The sequence below is a fragment of the Patiria miniata genome, unplaced genomic scaffold (genome assembly GCF_015706575.1).
Source record: "Patiria miniata isolate m_02_andy unplaced genomic scaffold, ASM1570657v1 HiC_scaffold_19, whole genome shotgun sequence".
Lineage (NCBI taxonomy): Eukaryota > Metazoa > Echinodermata > Asteroidea > Valvatida > Asterinidae > Patiria > Patiria miniata.
The window spans coordinates 15727999-15755335 of NW_024037057.1; the positions used below are offsets into that span (position 1 = coordinate 15727999).

Genomic DNA, 27337 nt, shown 5'->3' on the forward strand with positions numbered 1-27337 from the left:
TACTCTACTCTCGAGAAATTCAACACAAATTTAATTAACTTGGACAGAAAAAAATACACGTGTCAAATTTCTACCCTAAAACTCCACTTGTGAAATTAAATAAACCAAGTGACATTTAGTATTGCACTGGATTTAAACAGAATTCCTCTGGAAGAATATTAGTGTTACATATTGTTGCACAAACTTCGTAATTAAACTAATTTACACGTCTTTATACCCTTTAACACTTATATAGTACAGTACTGTTTTACAACTCCGCACACAGAGTATCGATTAAACTAAAAAGTTATTTCCAGATGTGTAATCGAGTCACACGTCAATCACAATTAAGTTATCCATTCTCAAGTCACGTGACAAGCTATTCAAATGAACTGTGACAAAGATATTCTTATCCTAATAACTTGCGATTTGACTCGGCTGGACTGGATTACAGCTCTAGTTTGTTTCTTATTGACCTTACTTCTTTCCATCTCCCATACCCTTTCATGAACCTAACACATCTTTACAGACATACTATAATTAACTACAATACATACCATAGCTGCATGGTACCCCCTGCTGTTAGTATTATCTAAAATAAAATCAGGTTTTCAGGGTTATCACTGAAAACCATCAGTAAATGTCCACAAAAAAAGTGAAATCCTGGCTTCCAGTTAAAAAAATTAAAGAAAAAGAAATTGGCCGTCTATTGTGACAATATAAAGTTAGTAAATGCAGACAATATGCTGTATTTCTGACAGCAAACTTTTTCAGAAAACTTCCTGGTACATTTTTTTTTTAAATGCTAGGCTTGGCAACTCTTCCATTATTTATAGCGTGGGCTACTTTCTGCAAATTAAGCACACAAAATTTGCTTTACAAAAAAGGCTATCGGACTTAATGCAATGCAATGAATATTACCTGCAACCGACTTTCACATGGTTGAATATTGATTTGCAGGTCCACTTGCTTAACAATGAAGTTCGTTCCTAGTTCAAATAAAACTGGGCCCTAGTATTTGAAACACGACCATTGTTGCTGTGTTAACTGAGCTTGTCTATTTCACCAAGCATGTCAGCTAACTTCATTTGCAGATACAGTATTACATTTGTACTGACAATATACAAATCTCCATGCATGTGCAACCACTAGGACATCTATGCCACACAATGGTGCTGAAGGTTAGTACAAATTGTTTGTTGCAACCAATAAGCAACGCCCTGCAATCGGTGGTTGGTCTTTGAAACCAGCCCTACCTTAAAAATGACTGCATTCTTAGAAGACCAACGACCAATCCCTCTGTACCTTAAATACCACTCTCAACATTAATGTAACTAGTGCAGATGAAGGAATTAAGCAAGGCAAAAGGATAAGTGATCCTTTTAGATTTCAAAGCCACATCTGAAATTTTCCACATGAAATTCAGTCCAAATTTGTTTGCTTTTGTTTCCACTAAAATTCTCATTAAAAACAAATACATTGACGAAATCTAGCTCCTATGTCCTGTTCTTTGGGCAATTCATTCCATATTTATCATATACTGTACATGTAATGAAAATGTGACACGTTGAAAGCGGTTTATTCAAGTTTACAGTTACGTCATATCATCCCTTTCATCCACCACAGTATCAAAGTGGGGATAGGGACTCATATTTGTGTAAGTCAAGCTTGTCAAGTACATGCACTACATGCAGCTACATTTGAAGGACAAAAAAACAAGATCTGAATGCGGCCTGCAACCTACGTTTTTCCTGGAGCTAAAGATTTTCCAGCTGATATAATTCTACTGAGCTAAACAAGGTAACTAGCTACAATTGCACATAACGAATATTGTTTGTGAATGGTCTCTGCTACATTGTACGTTTTGCTTTCAATTTGCCAATCAACAGCAGCTCCATTACAATCTACGTCTGGACCAAACTGCACTGCATGTATGTTCTTATTTGTCAGGGTCATCCCAACCATTATTTTCTCTCTAATATCTAATTGACATCTGATTGTAAGTTACACACATCCTGGACGTGAACCTGTCGTCATTCCACTAAGCTAACTTAAACATTTGGAATGTTTCCAGAGATCACTCTCAAATCACATCAGTGCAAAATTTTAACACTGTGTTATAAATCAATAAATTTCAAATTTTTGTTTAGATTTCCATATAATTTCTCCGTAAATTACCACAAATGTATATATATATAAGTGTTCGTGCTATGTACAAAGGTAACATGAATAACTTGGCATTCGCCTGTTAGAACAAAAAATTCAGTCATTGAATCTAAAAAAATAATAATAGGAAACTAAAATTGGTGACCAAGTTTTTCCAACACCAATATTAATTGGCTCTAGGTGAATTTATCAAGGTGATCACAACATTCACGTTGGACAGATATGAACTTATTGCCTCATATTTATGACACAATACGTTGTAAAATGGGGTCAGTAGGTTTCAAACACTGTTAACTGGACTGGCCCCCTGCATTGTGGTTTGTGTCATATTTCTGATGAAGCCAAAATATCACTTCTCTCCCATTGTGCTGCTTTGGCCAACACAAACATCAGTACTCATATTTTACTTCAAAGGAGAAATAAAACAAACAACAACATGGTAAGATGCCTGAACATTGAACTCCTTACACCAAGGCAGTGCTCAAATCAATTTTGAATGAAAAAGAAGACATTTATCACATCTTAGATTTGCACATAAAATGCAGCTGGAATCATATGTTTACTCCCTTTTCTGTAAGAATACAAAGTGACTAATGAGCCTTATCTACTCTGACTACACTTCCATCAGGAACCTATGATGCACAGCTCAATCTGAATTGCTTGACTACAGATGGCAGTAACATGCGCAACTATTGACAGTGGATTCAGCTGTTTCTCATATACACCTTACATTAGAGTTTTTGCACTCAGTTATTTTTAAACCTATACTAACTACTAGTATATTTTTAATTTAAAATAAATAAAAATATTACAAACCTACAATTTTAAAACTTTAAAACTTATCCATACTACAAGTTTATCCATGTGAAATCATATTCAACTTGGACAGTAAAACAGTTCATATCAAGGTGAGGTGTTGTCCATCAGACAATGAATGTGATTGCACAGCTGACAACCTGGTTATGTTCGTTAACCAATCAGAAAAGATCTAAGAAAACAAAAGGGAATCTTGCCAGTTTGGGCAGCTAGAGTTCAAACTGAATACAAGGTGTGAAACGTCCAGCCAATCAGAAGTTCCAAATAACGCTCTTCACAATACAGACCAATCAGAAGGCATCTTTGATGTTGTAGAACTGTTGCACTGCTATGTCCACATTCAGTCGAAATTTGATCTCACTGAGTTTGTCCAGAAGTTGGAGTGCACCATCAAAACCTGCAAACAGAAAAGGAAACATGTCCAAAGATATTGAAGGATAGAGAAGTGATTTGGTTCAGGTGTAGAATTTCTTGATTGGAAGAAGTCTTAAAGGAAACAAATCTCAATGAGGGACTACAATGCGTGCACCATCGGGCATAGTCTGAACACAACCTCAAAATATCTCACGGAAGATTTGACATGCAAAATGTGTGAGCAATAAAATTGGAAATCTTGATAGACACACAGACATTAGTTTAGGCTATGGAACATACTGAAGTACAGCAGGTATTTTGAGTAAAAGAGACACTTTTCACTAACAGTTCAGCAAGTTTTGTAAATCTTCATGCATGCGCACACATATTTTTTTTGTAAAGGACAAACATTTCAATTAACTAACAGTTTAGCAGTGCTATCTTGGCTCTGTTGCTGATTTCACACAGATGCTAAGCATACACATTTGCTTAGTAACGAAAAGACTTGCTGTGCCATGTACATTGCTTGTCGCTGTTTATCAACTGAGTTTTACTTACTATTCTTCATCATGTAGCTCCAGGGATAGTAATGATAATCTATCAGAGATGTTGTTCTGCTGATCAGTCGACACCAAATGGCCAGTTTCTGCCCACTGTTTATAGAGAGAGAGAGAGACAGAGTTGTAAGCAAGACATCGCAAGTTATCACAAGCTGTAACAAGTCAATCACAAGCTGGCACAAGTCAATCAGAAGTTATCACAAGCTGTCACAAGTCCATCACAAGAAATCAAAAGCTGTCACAAGTCAATGGCAAGATATCACAAGCTGTCACAAGTCAATCACAAGTTATCACAAGCTGTCACGAGTCAATGGCAAGATATCACAAGCTGTCACAAGTCAATCACAAGTTATCACAAGCTGTCACAAGTCAATGGCAAGATATCACAAGCCGTCACAAGTCAAACAGAATTCATCACAAGCAGTCAAAACTCAATGGCAAGATATCACAAGTTCTCACAAGTCATCACAAGATATCACAAAAAGCCGTCACAAGTCAATCGGAAGTTATCACAAGCTGTCACAAGTCTTCACAAGATATCACAAGCTGTCACAAGTCATATTGCATGTCCTGTCTCAAGTCACGAGATAAGCTATTGAGGGTGTAGTACATTCAAGAAAAGTTGGGAATGTTGAGCCAATATCTAAGACCTTCCATAAAATCCTAAAGAAATCAAACAAAGGATTAAATGTTAGCCCCCAAAGTGTCAAGTAAAAATGCTTTGTCACGTTTTCTGTCATACCACTTTTCCTTTTTCTGAATTGTACATCAGTATGAATTTTATATTTAATTTGAATATTAAAGGCTTCTAAATGATTCCACAGCCAGAGATGGAGGTGAAGGTTTTGAAACCCCTTTTGTGGTATAAGATCAAATTGACTTACTTGAGTGCTTCTGACACGAAGGCTTTAAACTGTGCTTCCTTGCTTCGCTTGAGTGGTTCATGAGAGCCACTGACGTAGTCAATAGCAGCTAACAGAGTCTGCTTAGCAGTAATGGCTGTGCCTCCTACGATATCAATATCAAAGGCTTGAGACAGCTTCCTGGCTGGAGACATAGCAAAAGCCTTTCCCTTCTGGAAAAAAAAATTATAAACAACAATTGCTTACAAATTTGACTTAAACAACACTTGAATTGAAAGAAATCATAAGTCCGATTCTGAGACCTTTTGCGATTTTTTGCAATTTTTTTTACATACCTGTGTCAAATGTGTGTTCAAACTTTCATACATTGGTAATTACAAATTGGAAGTAATCAGTAAGCATACATGTAGCCTTGGATGCTTAGGGTCATCGGTATCATTAGGCATATCTACATTAAAGTATGGCACTCCTCAAACTCCCACTGGAAAATTTAAAATCCCCCCGACCCCACGCTGCCAAAATGAGCAACCAACAGAAAAAAGAAACATTATCATGCTTACTGCACTGCAGTACAAACTGCTAGAAGGTGCTCACCCCCCCCCCCCCCCCCCCCCCCCCCGCCCCTGCCTGAAGCCATTTTCCTACTCTGAATGAAAATATGCATTTAGGATGATTCGTTATCAGGGATCTTCCAAAGCGCTTCAATAGTGAATTGAATTTTGCATTAGGCCATACGGTTCTTAAAGGTGAAGTCCTTAAACCAAATCAAATGATGAAATGAAATTGTTTCTAAGCATGAACAGGAGACGGCACTTGATAGGAGGCATGCAGGGCATGTGCACACTGGTGCACACCACACACTGGTGCACAGCGCGTACATAACGCGGAATACACACAATTTAATAATAATAATAACAGTTTCTTATATAGTACTTTCAAATGAGATCAAAGTGCTTTACATTTTTATCATTAACCCTGATCATTTGGCCAATTGAAAATTCCAAATACCATCTCAGCTCCCTGGCGTGATGCAGCATGTTAGGCGTAAGGAAGCTGATTCAATCACAATAACCATCTCTGCCCTCACAGGTACCCATTACTCCTGGGTGGAGAGAAGCAATGAGTGATAAAGTGCCTTGCCCAAGGGCACACGCACCATGACCCCAGGCTGGACTCGAACCCACAACCCTCAGAATTACCTGCAGACCACGAATTCAATGCTCCAGATCATGAGACCACTGCACTCCACATTGTAGTATATTCTGGTTTTGTAAACACCAATGTTAACTTCACCTGAGCACTAGGCATACACCATGTACACTGGCAATGCAGTCCCAACTGACTCTCTCTCTCTGTACCGTTGAGTGCATATTCTATGAATCTACACTTGTTCATAACCCACCGTTCTCACCTTGATATCATAGTATTTGACAAAGAGGTCCCAAGCATGAACTTTCTGGCTGGAAGTGTTTCGGTGGGTGGCAAGGCAGGCTGTGATTGGAGTGATCAATGCATCACTGGAACTAGAATGCTACAATGCAAAAACAAATATCAGAATTATAGCGTGGTGCTTATAATAGTCCTTCACAATAGTTGAAGCCCTGCCCTGGATGCTTGGACCGATCACAGCCAGGACTGTGCACCCAAATGTCCATTAAAGAAAAGGCCAATATGTATTTACAGATGATTATGAATAAGACATTTGCGAGTGATTTGAAGCCATTGACTTACTTTAAATTGTCCATGTTCAAAGAGATCTCTGAGTGCCGGGGCAAGCTCTCTCCTCACTGCGACAGTCACATCATCCAAAGGTCTGTTGACTGGACTCTGCCAAGATGAAGAGTGAGAAATACAGGCTGTCAATGGGCCTTGTGCACATAGAAGTCAATGTTCACAGTTACAAGTCTTGGGTCAGAAAGGCCCACTGACTATAAACGGTTGCTTAACCTTGCCCATGTGTTCATATGTCCCCCAGAAAGTGTTTTTACATAAAACATCCTGTCATGTCCCCTGCCTGTAAACAACTGGAAACATGTGATTAACAGTGTTCAGTAAACAACTCCAAACATAGATGGGGCATACTAGACTTGACAAGGCCTCTATGCATTGCAACATGGACATGTAGTGCACAAGTCTAATGGGAGAACTTCATAATAAAGAGTGCCACCATTAAGCCCGCCAATACAAAGACTAAACAGGGCAATACAAGGACTAAACAGGGCAATACAAAGACTAAACAGGGCAGTACAAAGACTAAACAGGGAATACAATAAGGCACATTTCAAGGATTCTGTTTGATAACTCTACTGTATGTGCCTCTTGACTTCATTTACAATATGTCTGACATGGTTACCATAGCAAACAGAGAGTGGTAGGCCTACTTACATCTGAGGAATCACTTGTGTAGTCGCTATCCTCCGCAGGGCTTTCTTGCTGTTGCCGTGCCAACATGATCACATGATTGACGGCAGCATCCAGAACTTTCAGCATCTCACTGCAGTAAAACCAGATAAATCAACAAAATAAACACCACAGGTATTTCATTGAGAAGTACATGCACTCTATGTTATACATTCATCATCACAGACCCTTGCCCAGTGCGTGTGCAAACATTGATTTGTACTCTATCTCAAATGTACTTTTGCTTCCTTATACTGTACATTCTTGTTTGTTGAACTTTACACACAACATTTTTGATTGTAATCTCTCCTTGGCAGTGAAATCTGGGTTGAAAAAAGAGAGTTTTCAACTTGTGGTCCATTTTTCACGCTCTAGTGATTTCTGCATGACTGAGAAAATTGGGTTCTGGGGAGAGCCTAATCAATAAACAGTTTAGTAAGGAAAGAGTTTGAAAAACAAAAAATAACAGCATTGCTGTTGAAACCCCTCAGCCGAAGTTTGTCGAAAAGGGCAAACTCACATTCTAAACTCAAATATCATGTCTAACTCAAATTATCATGCAGAAACCATTAACTCACCACAGTGACCTTGACCTTAGACTTTTTGACCCCAAAACCAATCCCAACTTGCCTGTACCCAAGGGCAACCCCCTACCTAAGTTAGACACCAAAATATCATTTCCAACTCAAGTTATCATCCAGAAACCATTTACCTTTAACTTACCACAGTGACCTTGACCTTTTGACCCCAAAACAAATCCCAACTTCCCTACTCTCAAGGGCAACCCCCTACCTAAGTTAGACACCAAAATGTGATTTCTAACCCAAGTTATCAACTGGAAACCATTTACCTTTAACTCACCACCGTGACCTTGACCTTTGACTTTTGACCCCAAAACCAATCCCAACTTGCCTACTCCCAAGGGCAACCCCCTACCAAAGTTAGACACCAACAAATCTCATTTCCAACTTCAGTTATCATCCGGAAACCATTTACCTTTAACTTACCACGGTGACCTTGAACTTTGACCTTTTGACCCCAAATCCAATCCCATCTTGCCTACTCCCAAGGGCAACCGCCTACCGTAGATACAATCCCAAACAACATTTCTAATTCAAGTTATCATCCGGAAACTAAGCTACCAGGACAGACGGCCGGCCCGACATACGGACAGCCGGACAGCCGGACGGAGGGACGGATGCCAACACCCCTCAAGCCTCTCGGCTGAGGGGTAAAAACAAAACAATTTTCATTTTCGGCATTTGCAACTCTCCAAAAACAGCTTTTATTTGTGTCTATGTTTGCTCTTTTATATGTAATAAAAATGGGCTTATTTTTGTTTGGTGCAAGCATACAGCTTGATAACTGCCAATGTAACTAATAGTCCATGAGTTGAAACTCAAACATAGCACGGGGACAGCAACTACATGCAGGTTGAGGAAACATGTAAGAGGGACAGGCTAAGGATGCTTGTCTGTCATCATCAAGTGCTACTATTCCTTACCGGTAATCATCAGATGCATCTGGCTTAGCAGTTTTCTTTTCTTTGAGTTTGTCGGTACCGCAGCCAAGCTGAGTGATGGCCATATACTGCAGCAGGGCCAAGGCTTTCTTCATGGAGGAAATGTGGCTCTCACGCATCTTCTGTAGAGTACATGGTATCAGAGCACTTCAACTTGTTTTGGTCATTTCACAATATGCCAATTCGGGCCATTCACAATGCAGTGCGCCACCAAGAGTTTGCCATGGAGAGTTCATTTTTCAATGAGTGTCAGTAGACAACTTGAGCTACATTGTAAGTTGGTATAGATTGGGGCATACCATTCGTCCGCTTTGCAAAAACACGATATTGAAAAAAAGCAAAGAAAAGGGCAAACATACTCAAAATATATGCTATACAAAACTACTGACCGGAAAAACGAACAATTTCAAATGTCCTGCACTGTGAATTGTCAATCATCTCCCACAATGCACTGGAAAAAAATGAACTCTTGGTGGCGCACTGCATTGTGAATGGCCCGAATTGTACATAGATTCATGGGCATGACAGGGGGATTGTCTCTGGGTACGGGGACAGGGACAGCTTTTCCCCTGTCTAAAGTCTTGCTAAGTTACCTAAACTATGTATTCATCAGGACCATTTGAAGATTTTGTGTTGTTTTCAATATATTTATAAAAGCTTTTACACATGTACACTGGCACCACATTATACAAGAGAGATGCAAGTAGTGTGGTAGATTCTGACCCCAAATGTACAGGAGACCATGTGATAATGACTGACAGACTGCAGAGTGTACAGACCTTTATCCTCTCTGCTGTGCTCTGCTTACTGCCAAGCTTGCCTGCCTTGGGATGCACACAGCAGTCTGGAGCTTCTGAGTCAGCTTCAGAAATGGTATCATCCTGGCAAATAGTCAAATCAAAGAATTCTAGCTGTATTCACTCACTGACCATAATGAATATACAAATGTATAGAGGTACCGTGCAGCACTCTTTGTTTTTCAGACATGACACATCTCTCACTTGATCTTTCTCATGATTGGCAATAACACGGTTACGTGGGGTTCACTAATACAAGCTAGTACATGAAATTTGTGATGCATGTGACCTAGATACATGTCAAGTATCGCGTGAACGCAATTTCTGGTGTATAGTGTCTGCAACCAATTTCACGAAACGGTGCGTAACTTACCCCATGAGTAGGACTTACGCAACAAAGTTACTGCGCAGCTGCGCAACAAACTTACTAGTGACCTCAATGCCAGTCAAATTATGTGTAAAAAATAACATCACTTTTACTATATCATAGCACTTGACATTATTATAATTAGCCATCCTAAATGGGCCTATATAAAAATCCTCAGGAACCAACTCCCTTCCCAAGGAGTCTCACTGGATAGCACATTTGATGAAAACACAGAAACTTGCCAAGCACAAAAGTGTTAATACCACTGATCTCCATACACTGACTGGATAGCATACAGTGTTAATACCACTGATCTCCATACACTGACTGGATAGCGTACAGTGTTAATACCACTGATCTCCATACACTGACTGGATAGCGTACAGTGTTAATACCACTGATCTCCATACACTGACTGGATAGCGTACAGTGTTAATACCACTGATCTCCATACACTGACTGGATAGCGTACAGTGTTAATACCACTGATCTCCATACACTGACTGGATAGCGTACAGTGTTAATACCACTGATCTCCATACACTGACTGGATAGCGTACAGTGTTAATACCACTGATCTCCATACACTGACTGGATAGCGTACAGTGTTAATACCACTGATCTCCATACACTGACTGGATAGCGTACAGTGTTAATACCACTGATCTCCATACACTGACTGGATAGCGTACAGTGTTAATACCACTGATCTCCATACACTGACTGGATAGCGTACAGTGTTAATACCACTGATCTCCATACACTGACTGGATAGCGTACAGTGTTAATACCACTGATCTCCATACACTGACTGGATAGCGTACAGTGTTAATACCACTGATCTCCATACACTGACTGGATAGCGTACAGAGAACCGCAGAATGAAGTCTTTGATGCCATATTGACACGTTGGTGTTCTAAAAAGGACAACTTGTCATCTTAGATGTGCTGTTCTCAAACATTGAGGTTCACTTTTGAAGTGTTCTGGTTCCTTTTGTCTGTCACCTCTCGTAGTGTTTCAAACGTTGCGGTTCATTTTTTGAACGTCGTAGATTAAAGTTTTGGGGAATATAACCAAGACAGAAACTTGTCCATTTTAGATCACTACAATATGTGTACGTGACCAAAGAGCGCATCTAGTCTTGATACAGCTTGCGCTGTATGTACGCGTAGAAGATCAGCGGCCATATTTGGAAGTCTGTGGCGAACTGGTCAAAAAGCAACATAAGTTAATGTTTGGTCTAATGCCTAGGAGTGGTTACGAACCTTGGCATCGACAGGGCAGCTGCAGCTGTTTGGAGTCACCAGGCCCGGCGTAGATGCTTCCCCTTGTAGGAATGAAATGAATCGCTCCAGATCACCAATCTGATTCTTGAGCTGATGGATGACTGTCTCCTTCACTTTGGCTGGATTCACTATCTGTTCAAATAAGACAACAAACTTTCTCCTAGAGATGATCAGAGCATACTGATCGGAACGTCGAGTTCACAACCCACCGATTCTTTTCAGAACCACACATCTTTTCAAAAGAGAATCTTCCATATGATGTTACAGCAAACTCTCACAAGTTTGTAACAGTTCATCATGATTTTTTTTTTCCAGAAGAGCCATTAACGCTCCCCTCAAATCACTTAGGAGAGCTGTCCTAAACTTTATTTGTAAAACAATATCGTTCATGTAACTTTTGAACATATGTATTGTGAAAACAGCTTCTCAGTAGCGTCCTCTTGTTGGTGATGGTGTGTGTGAAGTAAAGTACTTACTCTTCCGATTGCACTGTCCACCAATTGCCGCAAGTCATCTGTCGTTAGCTTGTCCATGTCTTCGATGTTCAAGCCCAGTTTCTGTTTCAACTCCTCAATGATGACGTTCTGCTTCTCCAGGATCATGTTCTGAGGTAACTCTCCACTTCCCTCCTGGGGGGGATTGAAAATGTACACATTTATTTAAATTTGTTGTGCGGTCATTAAGAAACAAAGTTATAAAATAAAATTATTCTAAAGATTATTCCAACAGATAATCCATGTTGGCAACAAATTTACACTAACCCTATCCACCTAGGCCCTTTTGGCTATGAACCATCCTCAATCCTGCAAAATCCTACAATTGCCACCATGTAAGAATTGGATTCAGCCTCAATCCTCCAAACTCATCCGTTATTTCTTGCATTTGTTCAGTGGAGGGGTGACCATTGCCTCAATCCTTCAAAATCTCCCAACAATCGCTGTTAATGGGTTGCGGCAGCATTGATCACATTTAGAACAATTGCTGACATAAACAATGCTGGGTACAGCCTACAAACTCCACACAATGCATCCTCCAAAATCAACCGACATTTTTTGCCATTCAGCCTCAATCCTCCAAAACCGCCTGGAAGATGTTGGAGGACTGAGGGTTGGGGCTAAAAGGCACACGTTTATCTGGAGATCACCATACTTTAAGCTTTTGATTTTTTGCTACAGGTACATTCAATTTGCCAGATCACAAGAAATCCAAAATTATACAGTTACAGAGAAAATGTACATCAGACTCAGCATTTTTTATTTTGACTAGTCCGCCGCTGTTTTCACTCGCATTTGGCGGGTGGACTACTACTCAGGTCAAAACCTGTTACTGCCAGCAGGAGCAAGTAATTGCAACTCAGCCGTACACTCATGGTGTAGACATTGTTACCTCATAGGCAAACTGTTCCAAGTCATCCAGCTGGCTCTTGAGCTGACTGATCAGCTCCATCTGCTTCTCCCTCTGCTCAGTGATACGACTCTCATGTTCCTTCTCACTCTGTGCCAAAGGGTCAAAGGTCACTGGTCAATAACTCGGGACATTATAACACAGTCCACAGCTACAACAAAACAAGACAGATTAGTATTGCAACTGGACATGCGCATATCATGATTTGATCTTGTTTGGTGCAGGATGATCACAGCAGACAAAAATAGGATGTGCAGAATTACATGTACCCCGGTATCAAATATCTAAATATTCGATCACCTACGGAATATCCGGAAAGCATTTTACCAAAGAGAATACTCGAAATGTGAGCTGTCATGAGAAGATGACAAACATTTTCTGTGATGTAATTCTATTTGTATACGTTAGGCCAAAAAAAAAAGTCTCCGGTTTCTGGTATGCGCGCGCGTCGCCGTAGCCATGCGCGTCGGCAAAATGAAAAAGTTTTTTTTTTAATGAAAGATGATGTCCCAAAACCGCCAAACTCACTGGTTTGACTGGAATACTGCTGCTGCACAATTTTAACGTGTTTTTAGATTGAGTTATGGTCGAGAATAAGCTTTATGTGGCCTCTCTGGACTCCCATATATTTGCACTAAGTTTAGTCGGGCACCATTTGCAGTCATCAGCCGACATTTGAAGCAAAAAAATCAGGTAAAAAAAAAAAAAAGCCGCGTGGCCGCATCACTTTTTGGGCAAGCTCCATACCAGAAACCGGAGACTTTTTTTTTTGGGCCTTAAAGAGGTTTTACTGTTTGTCAAAAGCCATATTCGTTTGTGGACAGCCACTCTGAATGCATGCTTTGAGAGCTTCCATGCACATACATGTATATATTAACCATAATTTGCATCTTAAAACCCAGTCAACCACCTTTACATGTATCTACATGTCATCAACTATCTTGGCAAAATATATATCGATGCGCATATGAAATTCATAAGACGTTTTTACCTCAATGCTCAATATCATTAGTACAATATTCAAATATTTGAATACTCGTTCAAGTGTTCCAGTATTCGTACAACGCAAAGCACTAAGGGCAAAGGTCACAAAATGTTCAGGCTGCACTTGTCATGCAATTGAAAAGAATGCAGTGCTATATACAGGTACACATGCCTACAAATTTGAACACACACAAAAATACTGAATATAACATAGAGCAGTCCAAAAATTCTGAATTTTGTAATAATTTAAAAAAAAAAAAAAAAATTTCTTCAAGTTTTGCTTTAGTTGGTGTGTGTGCATGGGCGCATGCATCTATTTAAACCGTGGACGAAAAATACCAGAGAACAAAAGAGAACAATATCGTCCACGATTCCCAGCATACGCCCACGATCGACGGTGTGAACATGACTGCGTTTGCATGTTTTGTTTTTTGGGGTTTTTTTGTTTTTTGTTTAAACCCTCTGATTTTGCATGCATTTTTGTTTATCCAAGGGAAAATTAATTGCTACATGTAACTCAGTCAGCATGGTCAAAGGCAACAAGTTGCATGTCCATATACACTGTTGCTGCATTTACCATGCAATGTTGCAAACAAAAACACAGAAATGCAGGCAGTGGCTAATCGATAACAAACTGTCTTTGCATCTTGGCAAAACTGAGTCTATCCTCTTCGGATCCAAACAGAAACTTAGTAGTGTTGACAAATTTGAAGTGTGCTGTAATGGAAAGATTGTTACTCCTTGAAATTCAGTTAAACATCTGGGCATAAAACTCGATCAGAGTCTAACTGGTGAGGACACTGCAAATTCTGTAATCAAAAAAGCAGGTGCTAGATTGCAATTTTTATACAGACATGCTAATTGTTTGAATGAGAGATCCTGAAAAACACTCTGTTCTGCTCTAATACAATGTCATTTTGACTATTGTTGTTCATCCTGGTCATGCTGGTACTCTGCGTTGTCCGGTTTATTTTAAACATGGATTCCAGATCACATATTGGTCAAGCAGAACTGAACAAGCTGGGCATGATAAACGTTAATGACCGCGTTACACAACTCATGCTGAATCATGTTTTTAAAATGTTTCATGAAATGGCACCAGACTATCTCTGTCATAAATTTAGGAAGGTCTCAGATATGCACAATTATTCTACCAGGGGCAGTTCCACCAATTTTGTTGTTCCAAGAATTAAAGGGCAAGAGTGCACTTCATTTTGTTATACCGGAATTCATCAATGGAATTTACTTCCAAACAGCATCAAATGTTCCAACAATCTTCCTCATTTTAAAAGGGCAGTGAAAGAACATCTCTCTTCTTATTAATTTTGTTTTTTAAACAGCTGAGATTTTTGTGATTTCTGTGATTTTTTCTTAAAATTATTTTTCTGTTGCTAGATCCAGTGCAGTTTTTTTTTTGAACTTTTTTATTTGTACTTGTGCTTGTATGTGTGTTTTTAAGGACCCCGATGGAATTATTACGCCGTCTTATAAACAGCTTTTTGGGTTATCCTTGGCTTTGTATTTACATGAAATACGTTCGTTTTTTACACCATTGCATGTTTGTTTGTTTTTGCCAAAATTATTTTAAAAAAATATAAAAAAAAATACAAGGAGACTTGGAAAAAGATTTGACTGCAAAACGGACTGAACATGATCATGGACTTACAGCATCTTCTAGCATCTGAGCATCTTGTGAACGGCTTCCTCTGACATCAGGACAACCTTTGAATGCAAACTCCTCCAGATCCTTCAACAAATTCTAAACAAACCCAAAAAATATGTACAGGGTATACATGTAAGTACATGAAGGATACAATCAAACTGTTTATTTGTCAATCATAATGCAACTACTTGTCCTTCAGATTACTATGTGCCATGTGGAACTATATTTACAGTGTATGTGCTTGTGCATTTTTACAACTTGTTACCCAAGTGACAATCGTTTACACATTTGTAATGCAAGTGATATTTGTTTTAACGTACATGTGGTATAGACCAATCCGGGCATGCTGTCACTTCTACATGTTCTATCACAAAGGCTCTCTTCAATGGTGTAAGCATTGTGCTAGCTGTTGTTGAAATAATCTGTCATGGGGCAGTTGCTACAATAGCTTGTACAATGCTTTCGCCATTGAAGGGGGCCTCCTGAGTGTACAGTAGCCATGTACCCCGATTTCTCTATACATGTACGAAATAATTAACATGACAGTCTTAAGAGAGGTACAATGTAGGAGTTAGGCTTTTTGACAGCTTGTGATACATAGGGTTAACAAATAATGCACTTATGGCATGTCCATGTACACACAATTGCTAAAACCTTGCATGGCGCATGCATACCATGTTATTTTCACCACTGCTTTGTCATAGTAAAATTTCACATGAATCAATATACATGTACATGTACATGTACCCTGTAGCTCACATGAATCAGTAGAGTTTACAAATCCTGATTTTGTAGCTTCTGAAAGTACCAGTACTTTCCAAGACAAAACAGGGGCTGCTAAACACCCTCATGGCAAATGACACCCTCAGCTATGCCGGAGGGTGTTACAAAACGGTGTCACAAAAACACCATGTCACACATCACAACAGTCCACAATTTGTCGTTCTATACCTCTTTGTCATCAATAGGTGCATTGACGATCTGCTTGAGTCGGAACTGGACTTGGGCAAAGTGTGTGGTCAGAGCAAGTAGCGAGGAGTTCAATTGTTCTTGTTCTTCTTCGAGATGCTGCAGCTGGTCAACCATGTTCACATGACTGGGAATTAAAAACAAAAGAAAGATGAACAACACATGTACAAAATGGAGTCCTGGGCTCTGCTAATCACACCACTAAAATGCTCAATACTACTATACAATACATACATGTGGTAATTACATGTATGCGTGGGTAGGCACTACATTCACTGAGTGGACTTATCTATGGCAAAATGAAGAGAAACACTAAAGGGAATCATAGAAAAAACAATTTGACTGAAAGTGTTTTCACAGTGAGAGTAAAATGAGTTTTTTTTTCAGAGGTTTTTCTTAACTAAACGAAAGCAAGGGAATGTCCACACTAGGTATGTAATGTACACATGCCTGTTTACACATAAGTGTGATGGGTAATATTACTGCATGATAAAGGGAATGGGTGTACAGGTAAGTGTTAGGGGTAATATTACTGCATGATAAAGGCAATGGGTGTACACATAAGTGTTAGGGGTAATATTACTGCATGATAAAGGCAATGGGTGTACACGTAAGTGTTAGGGGTAATATTACTGCATTATAAAGGCAATGGTAGGGGCACAAGGATGGGTTAACGGTTAAGAAGGCAGACACAGTAATTGAAGACTGCCCTAAAGGCTAAAGAGGCTATTTTTTAAAATTAATATTTACTTTCCTATTTTACTGATAAATTTATCAATCATTTTTGTACAAGTAAAAGAGTCTATGTTAACCTTTTTAAACCTAGAGGTGATTAAAAAAGAAGTGTGTTTTATACATTGTACAAGACAAAAATGTAATGGCAAATTGTGACAGGCAGGACGGATTTTCAAATGGAATATCAGATCAACCATACATCAAAGCATTTTACTTTCTAGGTGAAGTTACCTTGATAGAAGATAGGAATTCAACTTTTAACCAAAAATACATACATGCGCATACATGTACATTGTATCTTTCCATGTAAAAATACACTTTTTCATTTTTTGTGACATGGGACATTGCAACGTAAGACTTTCATATTTCATCTTTTGGGTTAAGTTCTCCAGCAGTGGATAGGGACAGCATATGAGACTTCATAGTCAAGCAATAATAAAATCTTTGGAAGCATAAGAACTACATGTGCATTTATAACAGAGGGGAACTCAAATTTCGATCACAAAATGTGCAATACCTTGATAAAAAGTAAATCCAAGTGCAGTACATGTAGTTCCGAAAAACAAAAACAAAAATATTTCTGAAAGCTTGGTTAGTCTACTTTCCAAAGAAAAATAATTTACAGGTACAAAATGTACTTTAAAAAATTGTGAATTTGAATTTCTTATCCGGATTTAACCATACATGTATGCAGATGATACATTGTATGTGTACCGGTATGTACAGTGTACATGTACAGATGTACATTGTGTACATAAATAAATGGGAACGAAGGCACTGCCATGTCAATATTGGCCGGTTTGTTTTGTAATCAATAACAAAGTACAAATGAATACATGGTATACATATATATGTAGACTATACACACAATAATCCCTGGATTTATAACAATACCAGAGTGAGAATTAGGCCTGTGTGAATTATGACATCTGGTCCTACCGGTATTGTTGTATCACACAAAATTTAAATACCCTGGATTTGCATCTAATCTTCCATTTCCATCTTTCATTTCAACCCTTTTCCTGCTATTACAAACTTGTGTTTTTATGTGTGGTGTAATAATGAATACAAGCAATTCATGGTAAAAAAAATTGACAGACGCACGTACATGATGTGTGTGCATGTAGTTACGTGTATATTCATTTTGAAAGAGTTAGAATTTTTTTTGTGTATTTTGTTTTGATTCTGTGTATTTTATTCTTTGTTTAAAACTTTTGTTTTAGACTTTAGATTTGTTTTAAGATAAACATGTAAGATGGCCTTTTTGGGTGTGAATAATGAAGAGTGTATTCATGATGCTTCCAAAATGCATTTTGTTTATTTATGTCCATCAACAAGAGAAGGACATGTGAATAACTGCACGATCATAATACATTCATGCTGACCCATGTAAGTGGAATTGTTTAAACAATTGTACATTGTAATTAAATTGTACTGATTCTCTTGAACATGTTGAAGTACAAAAAATGTACTCAAATATATTGTACATGTACATGTAAATGTAACTCTCTACAAGTTTACATACATTGTACATGTAGGTTTTTTTTTGAGAAACTGTATACTCCGGGTGAACAGAAGCAATTGCAATCAAGTGTCCTGCTTGAAGACACAAGGCCCATGAACCTTTCTGGGTTTAAACTCACGTACATGTACATGTACATGTACATGTACGTGTAACTGAACTACCAGTAAGCACCATAACCATTTGGCCAAGGTACATGTACTGAGTAAACTTAAGAACGACAATTGTATTGACATACATGTGCTATTACTTACACATCCCTAGAGATTCCATGCGTGCTTATTCCACTAGCCAGGTACAGACGACACGCCTGTAGTGGTCTGGAATCCAGACTCATGATAGCCCTAGGCTGGTGCTGGATCACATCTGGTATCAGTCTGAGTACTGGAGCATCGTTTGCTTGGGCCATTATCGTGTGAATGCTAAGTGCTGGTACATATATCAGACTCACTGATAATTCAGTTCCATGATAACTTTATGTACATGTACGTATACCGGTACCTCATCTTTGGTTAATATCACTCAGCTTCTCATTTGACAAATGTTTGATGATTGATCATGTGTTTCATAGATGTCAAGATTTTCAAATACATGTACACTGTATGAGGTTCTTGGTACGAAGTTTCCGCATGCATCATTGCCTTCCTTTTCACTACCAGACTTCTCAGTCAAGAGACACACAAAATTACACTGTACCAACGGTCACGTCAGAAGCATTCAGAGTTTCTGACAAGACAAGTTCTCATCCCTCTCTTTATATTATCGTACTTCTCATTACAAGAGTATTCCATCTATGGATCCTACTCAGTTACTCGCCAGTCACTATAGTTTTCTAAAGTTGAGAAAAGGTGCAGTACGCCCATTTCATGTTTGCAGGTGAGTTGCATGGCTGGCTACCAATAGCCATCACAACACAGGGGGTTAGGAAGCAGTACAGGCATTGAGGATCTAGCACATCCACTAGAAGTGCGAAGGCAAAAGACTACATGTCAATCAAGTGATCAACTAGTCCACACATATGTCCTCAGTTGAACTTGCTCCATGTACACGTCAGCATGTTTGACATGTTTGACGTACCGATACATTTACTGTGTAGCTGCCGAAAACAAGATGAGTTGGTGGTCATGCAGCACGTGTCCAAAATGTCCAAAATAAACAAAGTGAAGTCAGTTCTAAACCAGTTCACGTCGGATGACGCGTACATTTTGTACACGTGCAAAGGTTTTGTGATACTTGGAACAGATGACGGATGTACACGTAAACACCACACAACGAGCGAGGCTGGAAATATCTGTCTGTGACCCGCTTGTCCCACTCGCAGCAAGCGAGGCCGGAAATATATATCAGGGTGTGCCACCCCTTCTTAATCCCCCATGGCTACCCCAAGATGACTGCCTGATGAACCCGTCTGGCATCAAAGTTCATGAAAAACAATCCTGCGCCTGGGTCCGGTCAATGTTGAAATAATGCGGGCACGAACTGGTTAAATGTAATGCACAGTTTGTTTGTTTTTCACATTAGCTGCAGCGACTGTAGACACATTACTTGCCACATGGTCTGCTGATCTGATACATTCTGTAGTTCCCAACTGTATCCATACGGTATACCATGAACAGAACATACATTCACTCTACTTGCATCACGGCTTTCCACAAGTCACAACTTAAACAGACGCATTAACATTAATAACCACTCACGTCCAATGGTTTTAAAAGTTTCCCACATTTCCACTCTGTCATGTCTGAGGCAATCGGGCCTGCAGATTATTGCAGGATAGACAATACTGCAACCAATTTTCAACCATATGGTAGGAATATTGCACTGGTTGAGGTTCAGTGCATCTGCATATTTGCATAGAAACTAGAGTGGTGTCGATCCTATCCACAGGCGTCCATGTATAAAGTACATGTATACTGGTACATGTATTTGGGCAGGCCTACTGCATACCAGTACATTGTACACTGTACGTCACCTCATATGTGCGTAATTAAACATCATACATACTACAGCTTGTAGATGTACAGTTCACGTGCGGATCTACATGTACATGTTACATAGTGTCGGAGATACATGTAGTTTCTGCTGGTGCGGCATCTTGTTTACTGATACGGTACTTTACCCAATTAAATTTACTCACTTCTTCTGCAAGGACAAGGATTGTCTTCTGTAATTAAAGTGATTGTTTACATTGGTCTGCAATGTAAACATTGAAACTGCACTGATCTGTATGTAGATAGTGTACATGTAAGGTGAAATCTTTCAGAGCAATAAAAGTAAATTACAATTACAATTACTTCCGACTGAGTGTACATCTAATTTGCTTAATAAAATTAATAAAAATTAAGCTTATTATCTGTATGTGGCAAAATTTATATTATATTTATATTGTCTTTGGCCCATGAATGATAAATTGAAATTTCAGAGGATTTTGCAAGCCAAAGAGTGAGTAAACTTGGCCTGATACCGTTTTGCATGTTTTTCAGCACTCAAGGTCCCATTCTGATGATGTATCAGGGTTTTTTGTTTTGAAACTTCAGCAAGTACTACAATGTGCTGGTATTAATGGGAAAATGCAACATTTGCAAACATCAAAAAATAAAACTACCAAATCATTTTGAAATACCTTGCTGGACTGTTAGTGAATGACAGTGTAAAGCATCCTGTAAAATCATGGCACCTGGTATACTGTCATTTTCAAGAAAAGTGGTATTTTTGTATCAATTTCCAACGCTGATCGGCCGATCAGCGTTGGAAACAACTGGCTTTTTTTTCAAATACTGGCCCCAATTGACCATCGCACTTGTTTGCAATCGATTACAAACCTATGAACGGGTACGAGCCAGCTAGACTGGTTCCCTGACCTTACAATTCCCCAATGTATGTAAACTGCTCTGTTTCTTCTTATATGGAGTCAGGGAACCAGACTCCGGGCTCGATTTACAAAAAAAAACTGACATGCACTGGTGCATGTAGACCAAAAAACCCACATGCACCAAGAAAAACCCACATGTACCATAATTGACTTACACCCATCTGCTTCTCTAAAGGCATTCTTTCTCTTTGATTTATCGAACTTTCTACAGACGGTACTTTTTTACTCGATCATGCTCAAGCCTAAACCCGTGAACGTGGCGTTGTATACAACGCCACGCTTGTGTGGCATTTCGAACATGGCAAAATTGATCCGCCATACATAATTTCGTACATATGTTGAGTACTCACATAGAAATCTAAATTTGCCTTCCCGCGTGTTCAGGATGTGTCATTTCGACGAAATTTGCCGTCGATGAAGACCCATACGAACGTGTAGAAATCAGATTTTAACCTGAAAAGTGACACCAGTACCCAGGGTCATTTGCGTGCAAAAAACCCGTCTGCTTCATGTGGCGCATATGATAGGCGGCGTTCAATTGGCCAATAATGAGACCACGTGATAAACGCAGCTAATAATTTGGTATCACACTTATGATCTTGACATAAGGAATGCCCGGAGCGTCGAGTGCGATACCAAATTCTCTGCAGCATGTATCACGTGGTAAATCACATGCATGATTGGAGGAGGTTGCAGGACGTACGTCGAGATTTTACCTCGTACTCTGAATCTGCTGCAACTGTGCGAGCATGGTGCGAGGAATATTTTATGGATTTATAAAAGAAATAACACGTTTGTACACTATCTGGTCAAGTTTTCAATAAATTTTATTCTTATTCTCACTCATTTGTAAATATATGCATGAAATGAGTATTTTGGTGGCTAAAAAAGTTACATGCACGTCGTGCATGCTCAGTAAAAAAGCTAAGTGCACAAGCAAAAGTCTACATGCACTGGTGCATGCGTGCACCCGGGTAAATCGAGCCCTGACCAGACTACAGGAAAATGATCATTTTTCTTGGTTTTTATAGCATTTTCGAACCCAAAACCTCAAAAAAGTCAGTGTAACTATATTTGCTATATATTTCCAACCCCCCAATTCCATCCATTTCTGAAAATTACAGCAAAAGCAAATGATGTATATATTCCCTTTAACCCTTAGAATCAAATTCAACCCATCAAAGCCCAACAGCAGGTGTTGCTGAAATCTGTTAGAATGGGTACCCTACCCCAAAACTGATGGTCTTTTCCATGAGTTTGGCATTCCTCCAGAAGCTAATTAAGTCCAACAGCGTGTGTGTGTGTACAATTTCCCATGTGGGTGTTGGAATATGCCAGGATGGGTATGGTTCCTAGTAAATTATGCTGGGAGTTAGGGTTTAAGCTACATTTGTATATTTTTGTACACAATTAACTGATAAAATGCAGGCATGTTTAGCATCCGGGTTTTTAAGGGGAAAAAAGGACTGTGATGAGAGTACATACCCATCCTCTGCTGAGCCTACTGATGGAGGAGGACTAGCAACTAAAGGACTGTGATGAGAGTACATACCCATCCTCTGCTGAGCCTACTGATGGAGGAGGACTAGCAACTAAAGGACTGTGATGAGAGTACATACCCATCCTCTGCTGAGCCTACTGATGGAGGAGGACTAGCAACTAAAGGACTGTGATGAGAGTACATACCCATCCTCTGCTGAGCCTACTGATGGAGGAGGACTAGCAACTAAAGGACTGTGATGAGAGTACATACCCATCCTCTGCTGAGCCTACTGATGGAGGAGGACTAGCAACTAAAGGACTGTGATGAGAGTACATACCCATCCTCTGCTGAGCCTACTGATGGAGGAGGACTAGCAACTAAAGGACTGTGATGAGAGTACATACCCATCCTCTGCTGAGCCTACTGATGGAGGAGGACTAGCAACTGCTCCTACAGGTCCCCAGCGTGTCTTAGGCCGGTCATACTGATCATCCATAGAATCATCAGTCAATACAGTTTCTTCCATCATCTTGTTCCACACTCTAGGCTTTGCCTGAAACAAAATAGAGTAAAACCTTATCCCATCACAATACAGGTTCCACATCAAATGTTAGGAACTGATCATTTAGCAACCGTCTTGTAAGCCTGTCCATTTTCCAATAATGTAGTATTTGATTATTTGAAACTGGTTTCACCAAATATTCAAATATTCAAGACTCTTTGATCAAGTTTCACATGCACTAGCGGCACATATGCATGGCGTGCCGGTCCAAAGATGCACGAAAAGCACGCTGTTTGAAATTTGTTTCAATATGTTGGGCCGCAGGATTGTTTTGCAGTACAGTGGAACGTCGCTATACCGAACACCGCTATACCGAACATTCGGCTATACCGAACATGGTGCGTGGCTCCCGATTTTTTTGTACAAAACGTACTGAACATTGTTGTTGAAAAATGTCATCAGAAGAGCGACAAGTGGCTATTACATGTATGTCCCTAAGGAAAAAAGGGGAAAGCCACCCATCTGAAAAACTGTGTAATGACATAATTCAATAGTCGGCACATGTTCAAAGTCGTCTTTCAGTAACTATTAGTACCAGGACGTGCAGGGTGAAGTTTTGAAGGGCGCTATTTATTGAAAAGTGAGTACCAGAGCACTGGTGGCTAATAAAATCGTTATACCGAACGATCGATATTACGAACAATTTATGTGGATCCTGCGATGTTCCTTACAGCAGCGTTCCACTGTATTTTATAACCATGCGTGCGTTGATCTTCCCGTGACCTCAGCAGGTCATCTCTACATTCAGCTTGACCGTTTGCGATGGAGGGAGGATTGTATAATTTGGTACGTCATTTTGACGCGCTGTATGGTTACTGTTTTTAAATTTGACAAAAACAAGGGATGAAAAGATCCATCAGTAAAAAGTCCACCAAAACTGACAACTAATGTAACCATACAGCACTAGCGCTGCGTATTCTGCGCCAAAATGACCTCACCATGCCTTTAACGTTACAAATATTCAGTGTGGGTCACGTGTGCCCCCCCCCCCCCCCCCCCCCAGCCTTTGCGCAATCACGATTTCAAGCAAGATGGGGGTATCCGCGAAACGGCTTAAGGCCAGCAGCAATTGCCTAGCTAGCCCCATAAACGTGGCCAATTTACAACATATAGATGTCTGAAAAAGGGGGATACATTTTCTATCACTATAAAGTGGGCGAATACATGACTTTGTATGCTTCTAAAGCGTAAATAAACTACAAATAAAGCCTAAATGTCAAAATCCAAATTTGACAAAGTTCTACATGGGTGTCAAGAGTGACCTTTATTTAAGGAGGTAGTCCAGTAAATTGGCCACATTTAGGGGGCTATTGCCTAGCATGATTTGACTAGGGCTACAGTCGAGTCTAGCATCTATGGTGCACTGTTACCATGGCATAGTCACTGCAGAGTGCCTTAGGCCAAAAAAAAAAAAAATAGTTCTGCTTAAATTATATCTGTATCTGGTCATCACTATTTTTTCCCCTTCTGTGGGGAAAATGTCCATACTCGCTCACCACTTTATCTGCTGCCAAACATATCAATTTTCACCTCACATTGTGATTTCACCCAAGAGGAATCCAGGAAGCTGTGTAAATTCCAAAAAAAAAATTGGCAAAATGTGTTTTTAGAGCACATTTTGGATGCACACGTCGTGCAAAACTAAGTTTGAGCAGCCGGTCAACAGCGGTACGTTATACGCATGACATCGACAACCATGACGTCGCATGAGCCAGCCAATGTCAATGATAGTGCAATACGTCATTACGAAAATTTATTTTCTCATGAATATTTAGTTTATTTCAATGGCTACTTCAAATACGTGCAAAGATTGATTATTGCAACAGCGATCGTGCGCGGCCTAGCGGTTAAGAGTTTCATGTTTCAAGCAAGAGTCCGAGGTTCGAATCTCGATGAAGTAAGTGAGTGATTAATAAATTTAGAATAAAGGAAAGGAGAGGCGAGAGTAGAGGAGGGAAAGTGGAGGGAATAACCATAAAGGTAGACCCGTGAACGTGGCGTTGTATACAACCCAACGTTGTTGTGTATTTTAAAACCTAGCGAAATCGATCCGACATACATAATTCCATATGGGTGTTGAGTACTCACCTAGAAATCTAAATTTGCCCGTCCAATTGTTTAGGCTGTGTAATTTCGACGAAATTTGCCCATCAGTAAAGACCCATACGAACGTGTAGAAATTTCATTTTAACCCGACAAGTGACCCTGACAAATGACCCCGGACGAGTGGCTTGGACAGATTGACAGCTGTTTCATGTCGCAACCCCGAAAAAAAAAAACCCGCACCCGATTGGGTGCTCGGCTCATCTCGTGTACATGTGCGCACACGCACGTGGGCGCACGTGCACCCGCGTGCGGTGCGGTGAGAGAGGAAAGGACTTGAAACTTGTCTAAAACGATGTCTCTTTTAGCTGTGACAGTAAACAGCCGTCGAATTATACGAAGGACGGTACAATACAACGCAATGCGCATGCGTCACTTGGGAGAAAATGGCAGCTAGCAGGACTTCATAAACCGGGGCCAGAATTTTCCTCAAATTTCGTCAAATGCAAGTTTTGATGTACAAACAGATTTCAAGACAGCTTCATATGTGAGTACTTGTTACATTTGCAAAATAACGTCCAGTGTGTGTAATGGAGGGAGTCAGAGGGACAATTTCGCCAGGTTCTGAAATACACAACAGCCATGACAGCGTGGCGAAGTTTACAACAAGCCACGTTCACGGGTCTACCATAAAGGATGCAACTTTTGGCGCTTGAAAATTAATCGAAAAAAAGTGGTGATTAGGCCCCCCCAAAAAAGTCTCCGGTTTCTGGTATGCGCGCGCGTCGCCGTAGCCATGCGCGTCGGCAAAATGAAAAAAATTTTTTTCAATGTAAGATGATGTCTCAAAACCGCCAAACTCACTGGTTTGACTGGATTCCTGCTGCTGCACAATTTTAACGTGTTTTTCGATTGGGTTATGGTCGAGAATAAGCTTTATGTGGCCTCTCTGGACTCCCATCACTAAGTTTAGTTGGGCACCATTTGCAGTCATCAGCCGACATTTGAAGCAAAAAAATCAGCTAAAAAAAAAAAAAAAGCCGCATCGCCGCACCACTTTTTGGGCAAGCTCTATACCAGAAAAAACCGGAGACTTTTTTGGGGGGGCCTTAGGTATGGAATTTTTTCCAAGTGTTTGCTGTGAAAACACTTTTAAACTTGTCGTACGACTACCATGACTACGAGTACGAGCACGACTACGCACGACTCGTGTTGTGCACAGCTTGTGTGACAAGTCATGCAAGTAGCCAGAACACTGAACAGTACAGTAGAAATCCATCGTCAGTTAATGTTGTAATTTTTGTATCGTCTGAAAATGTGTTCCGAAATGCATCTTACCCCCACCTTCAGGAATGTCGCATGTTTTCGTCTGTGATAAACTGCACATAGTACTTTACGAAATAGTAACGAAAATCAGAAAAATATGGCACCACTTTTCGACACTACCGAGTAGGCCTACTGATGTTGTTGTGCGTGTGCGGACGGGGATTAGGCTAGTGAAGTCCGGAAGGTTATTCTTCAATTATCCCTGCAGGTATTTTTCAACACAGTAACACTTTTTTGTCAAACAAATGTACGACGAGAGGATTTTGTTGAAACATTGTAAATTGTATTCGCAAAACCAGCCAAATTACCTTTGTTTTTTTCCCAAATAGATTTTTATAGAATCAAAAGACGACTATAAATGAGACTACATGTACAAAACATGACGCAAATTCGTGGGCGCCCCATTGTGAATTTCAACAGAGGGCGCTATCTCTCCAACCTGCATTATTTTGGAAACAAAAAAAAGGCGGGCGCCGGTTGCGGATCGTACAACCAGCAAGCGGCCCATGAGCCTGAGACCTTATTACTTGCACTTCCAAGATAGTCACAAAGTATCCAACGTGTTTGAGACAAACATCCAATTAAAGCTTACTTCAGTATCTTTCATTTTTTGGAGGGGGGAGGGGGGTTAACCAATGACTTTGGGGAGATAAATTCCATCCA

General features: G+C 39.9%; 1 protein-coding gene across 6 annotated transcripts; it reads right to left on the bottom strand.

Annotated features, from left to right (window-relative positions):
- LOC119725900 (RUN domain-containing protein 1-like) lies at nt 1–27060 on the bottom strand. 6 transcript variants are annotated; one of them, XM_038197497.1, is made up of 15 exons: nt 26983–27060; nt 23148–23296; nt 16114–16258; nt 15166–15258; nt 12498–12605; nt 11588–11740; nt 11091–11243; nt 9440–9541; nt 8643–8782; nt 7124–7232; nt 6470–6565; nt 6150–6269; nt 4760–4950; nt 3874–3968; nt 1–3358 (listed from the first exon to the last, which is right to left on the bottom strand). In XM_038197497.1, the coding sequence occupies exons 2-15, from the start codon at nt 23270–23272 to the stop codon at nt 3252–3254; spliced, it is 1737 nt and encodes a 578-aa protein (XP_038053425.1). In that variant the 5' UTR covers nt 23273–23296; nt 26983–27060; the 3' UTR covers nt 1–3251. The 6 variants fall into 6 exon arrangements, with proteins under 6 accessions (XP_038053425.1, XP_038053424.1, XP_038053423.1 ...); XM_038197496.1 differs by lacking the exon at nt 26983–27060 and adding an exon at nt 26693–26855; XM_038197495.1 differs by lacking the exon at nt 26983–27060 and adding an exon at nt 26687–26855.
- Between the last annotated feature and the right edge of the window lie 277 nt (nt 27061–27337).

Excerpts from the sequence above, each read along its gene's own strand:
- LOC119725900 (XM_038197494.1), bottom strand. The coding sequence starts at position 18,797 with ATGGCCCAAGCAAACGATGCTCCAGTACTCAGACTGATACCAGATGTG. Across the intron at positions 15,259-16,113 it reads CACCTATTGATGACAAAGAG|AATTTGTTGAAGGATCTGGA; the intron begins GTATAGAACGAC and ends GGGTTTGTTTAG. Across the intron at positions 6,270-6,469 it reads TTGAACATGGACAATTTAAA|CATTCTAGTTCCAGTGATGC; the intron begins GTAAGTCAATGG and ends TTTGCATTGTAG.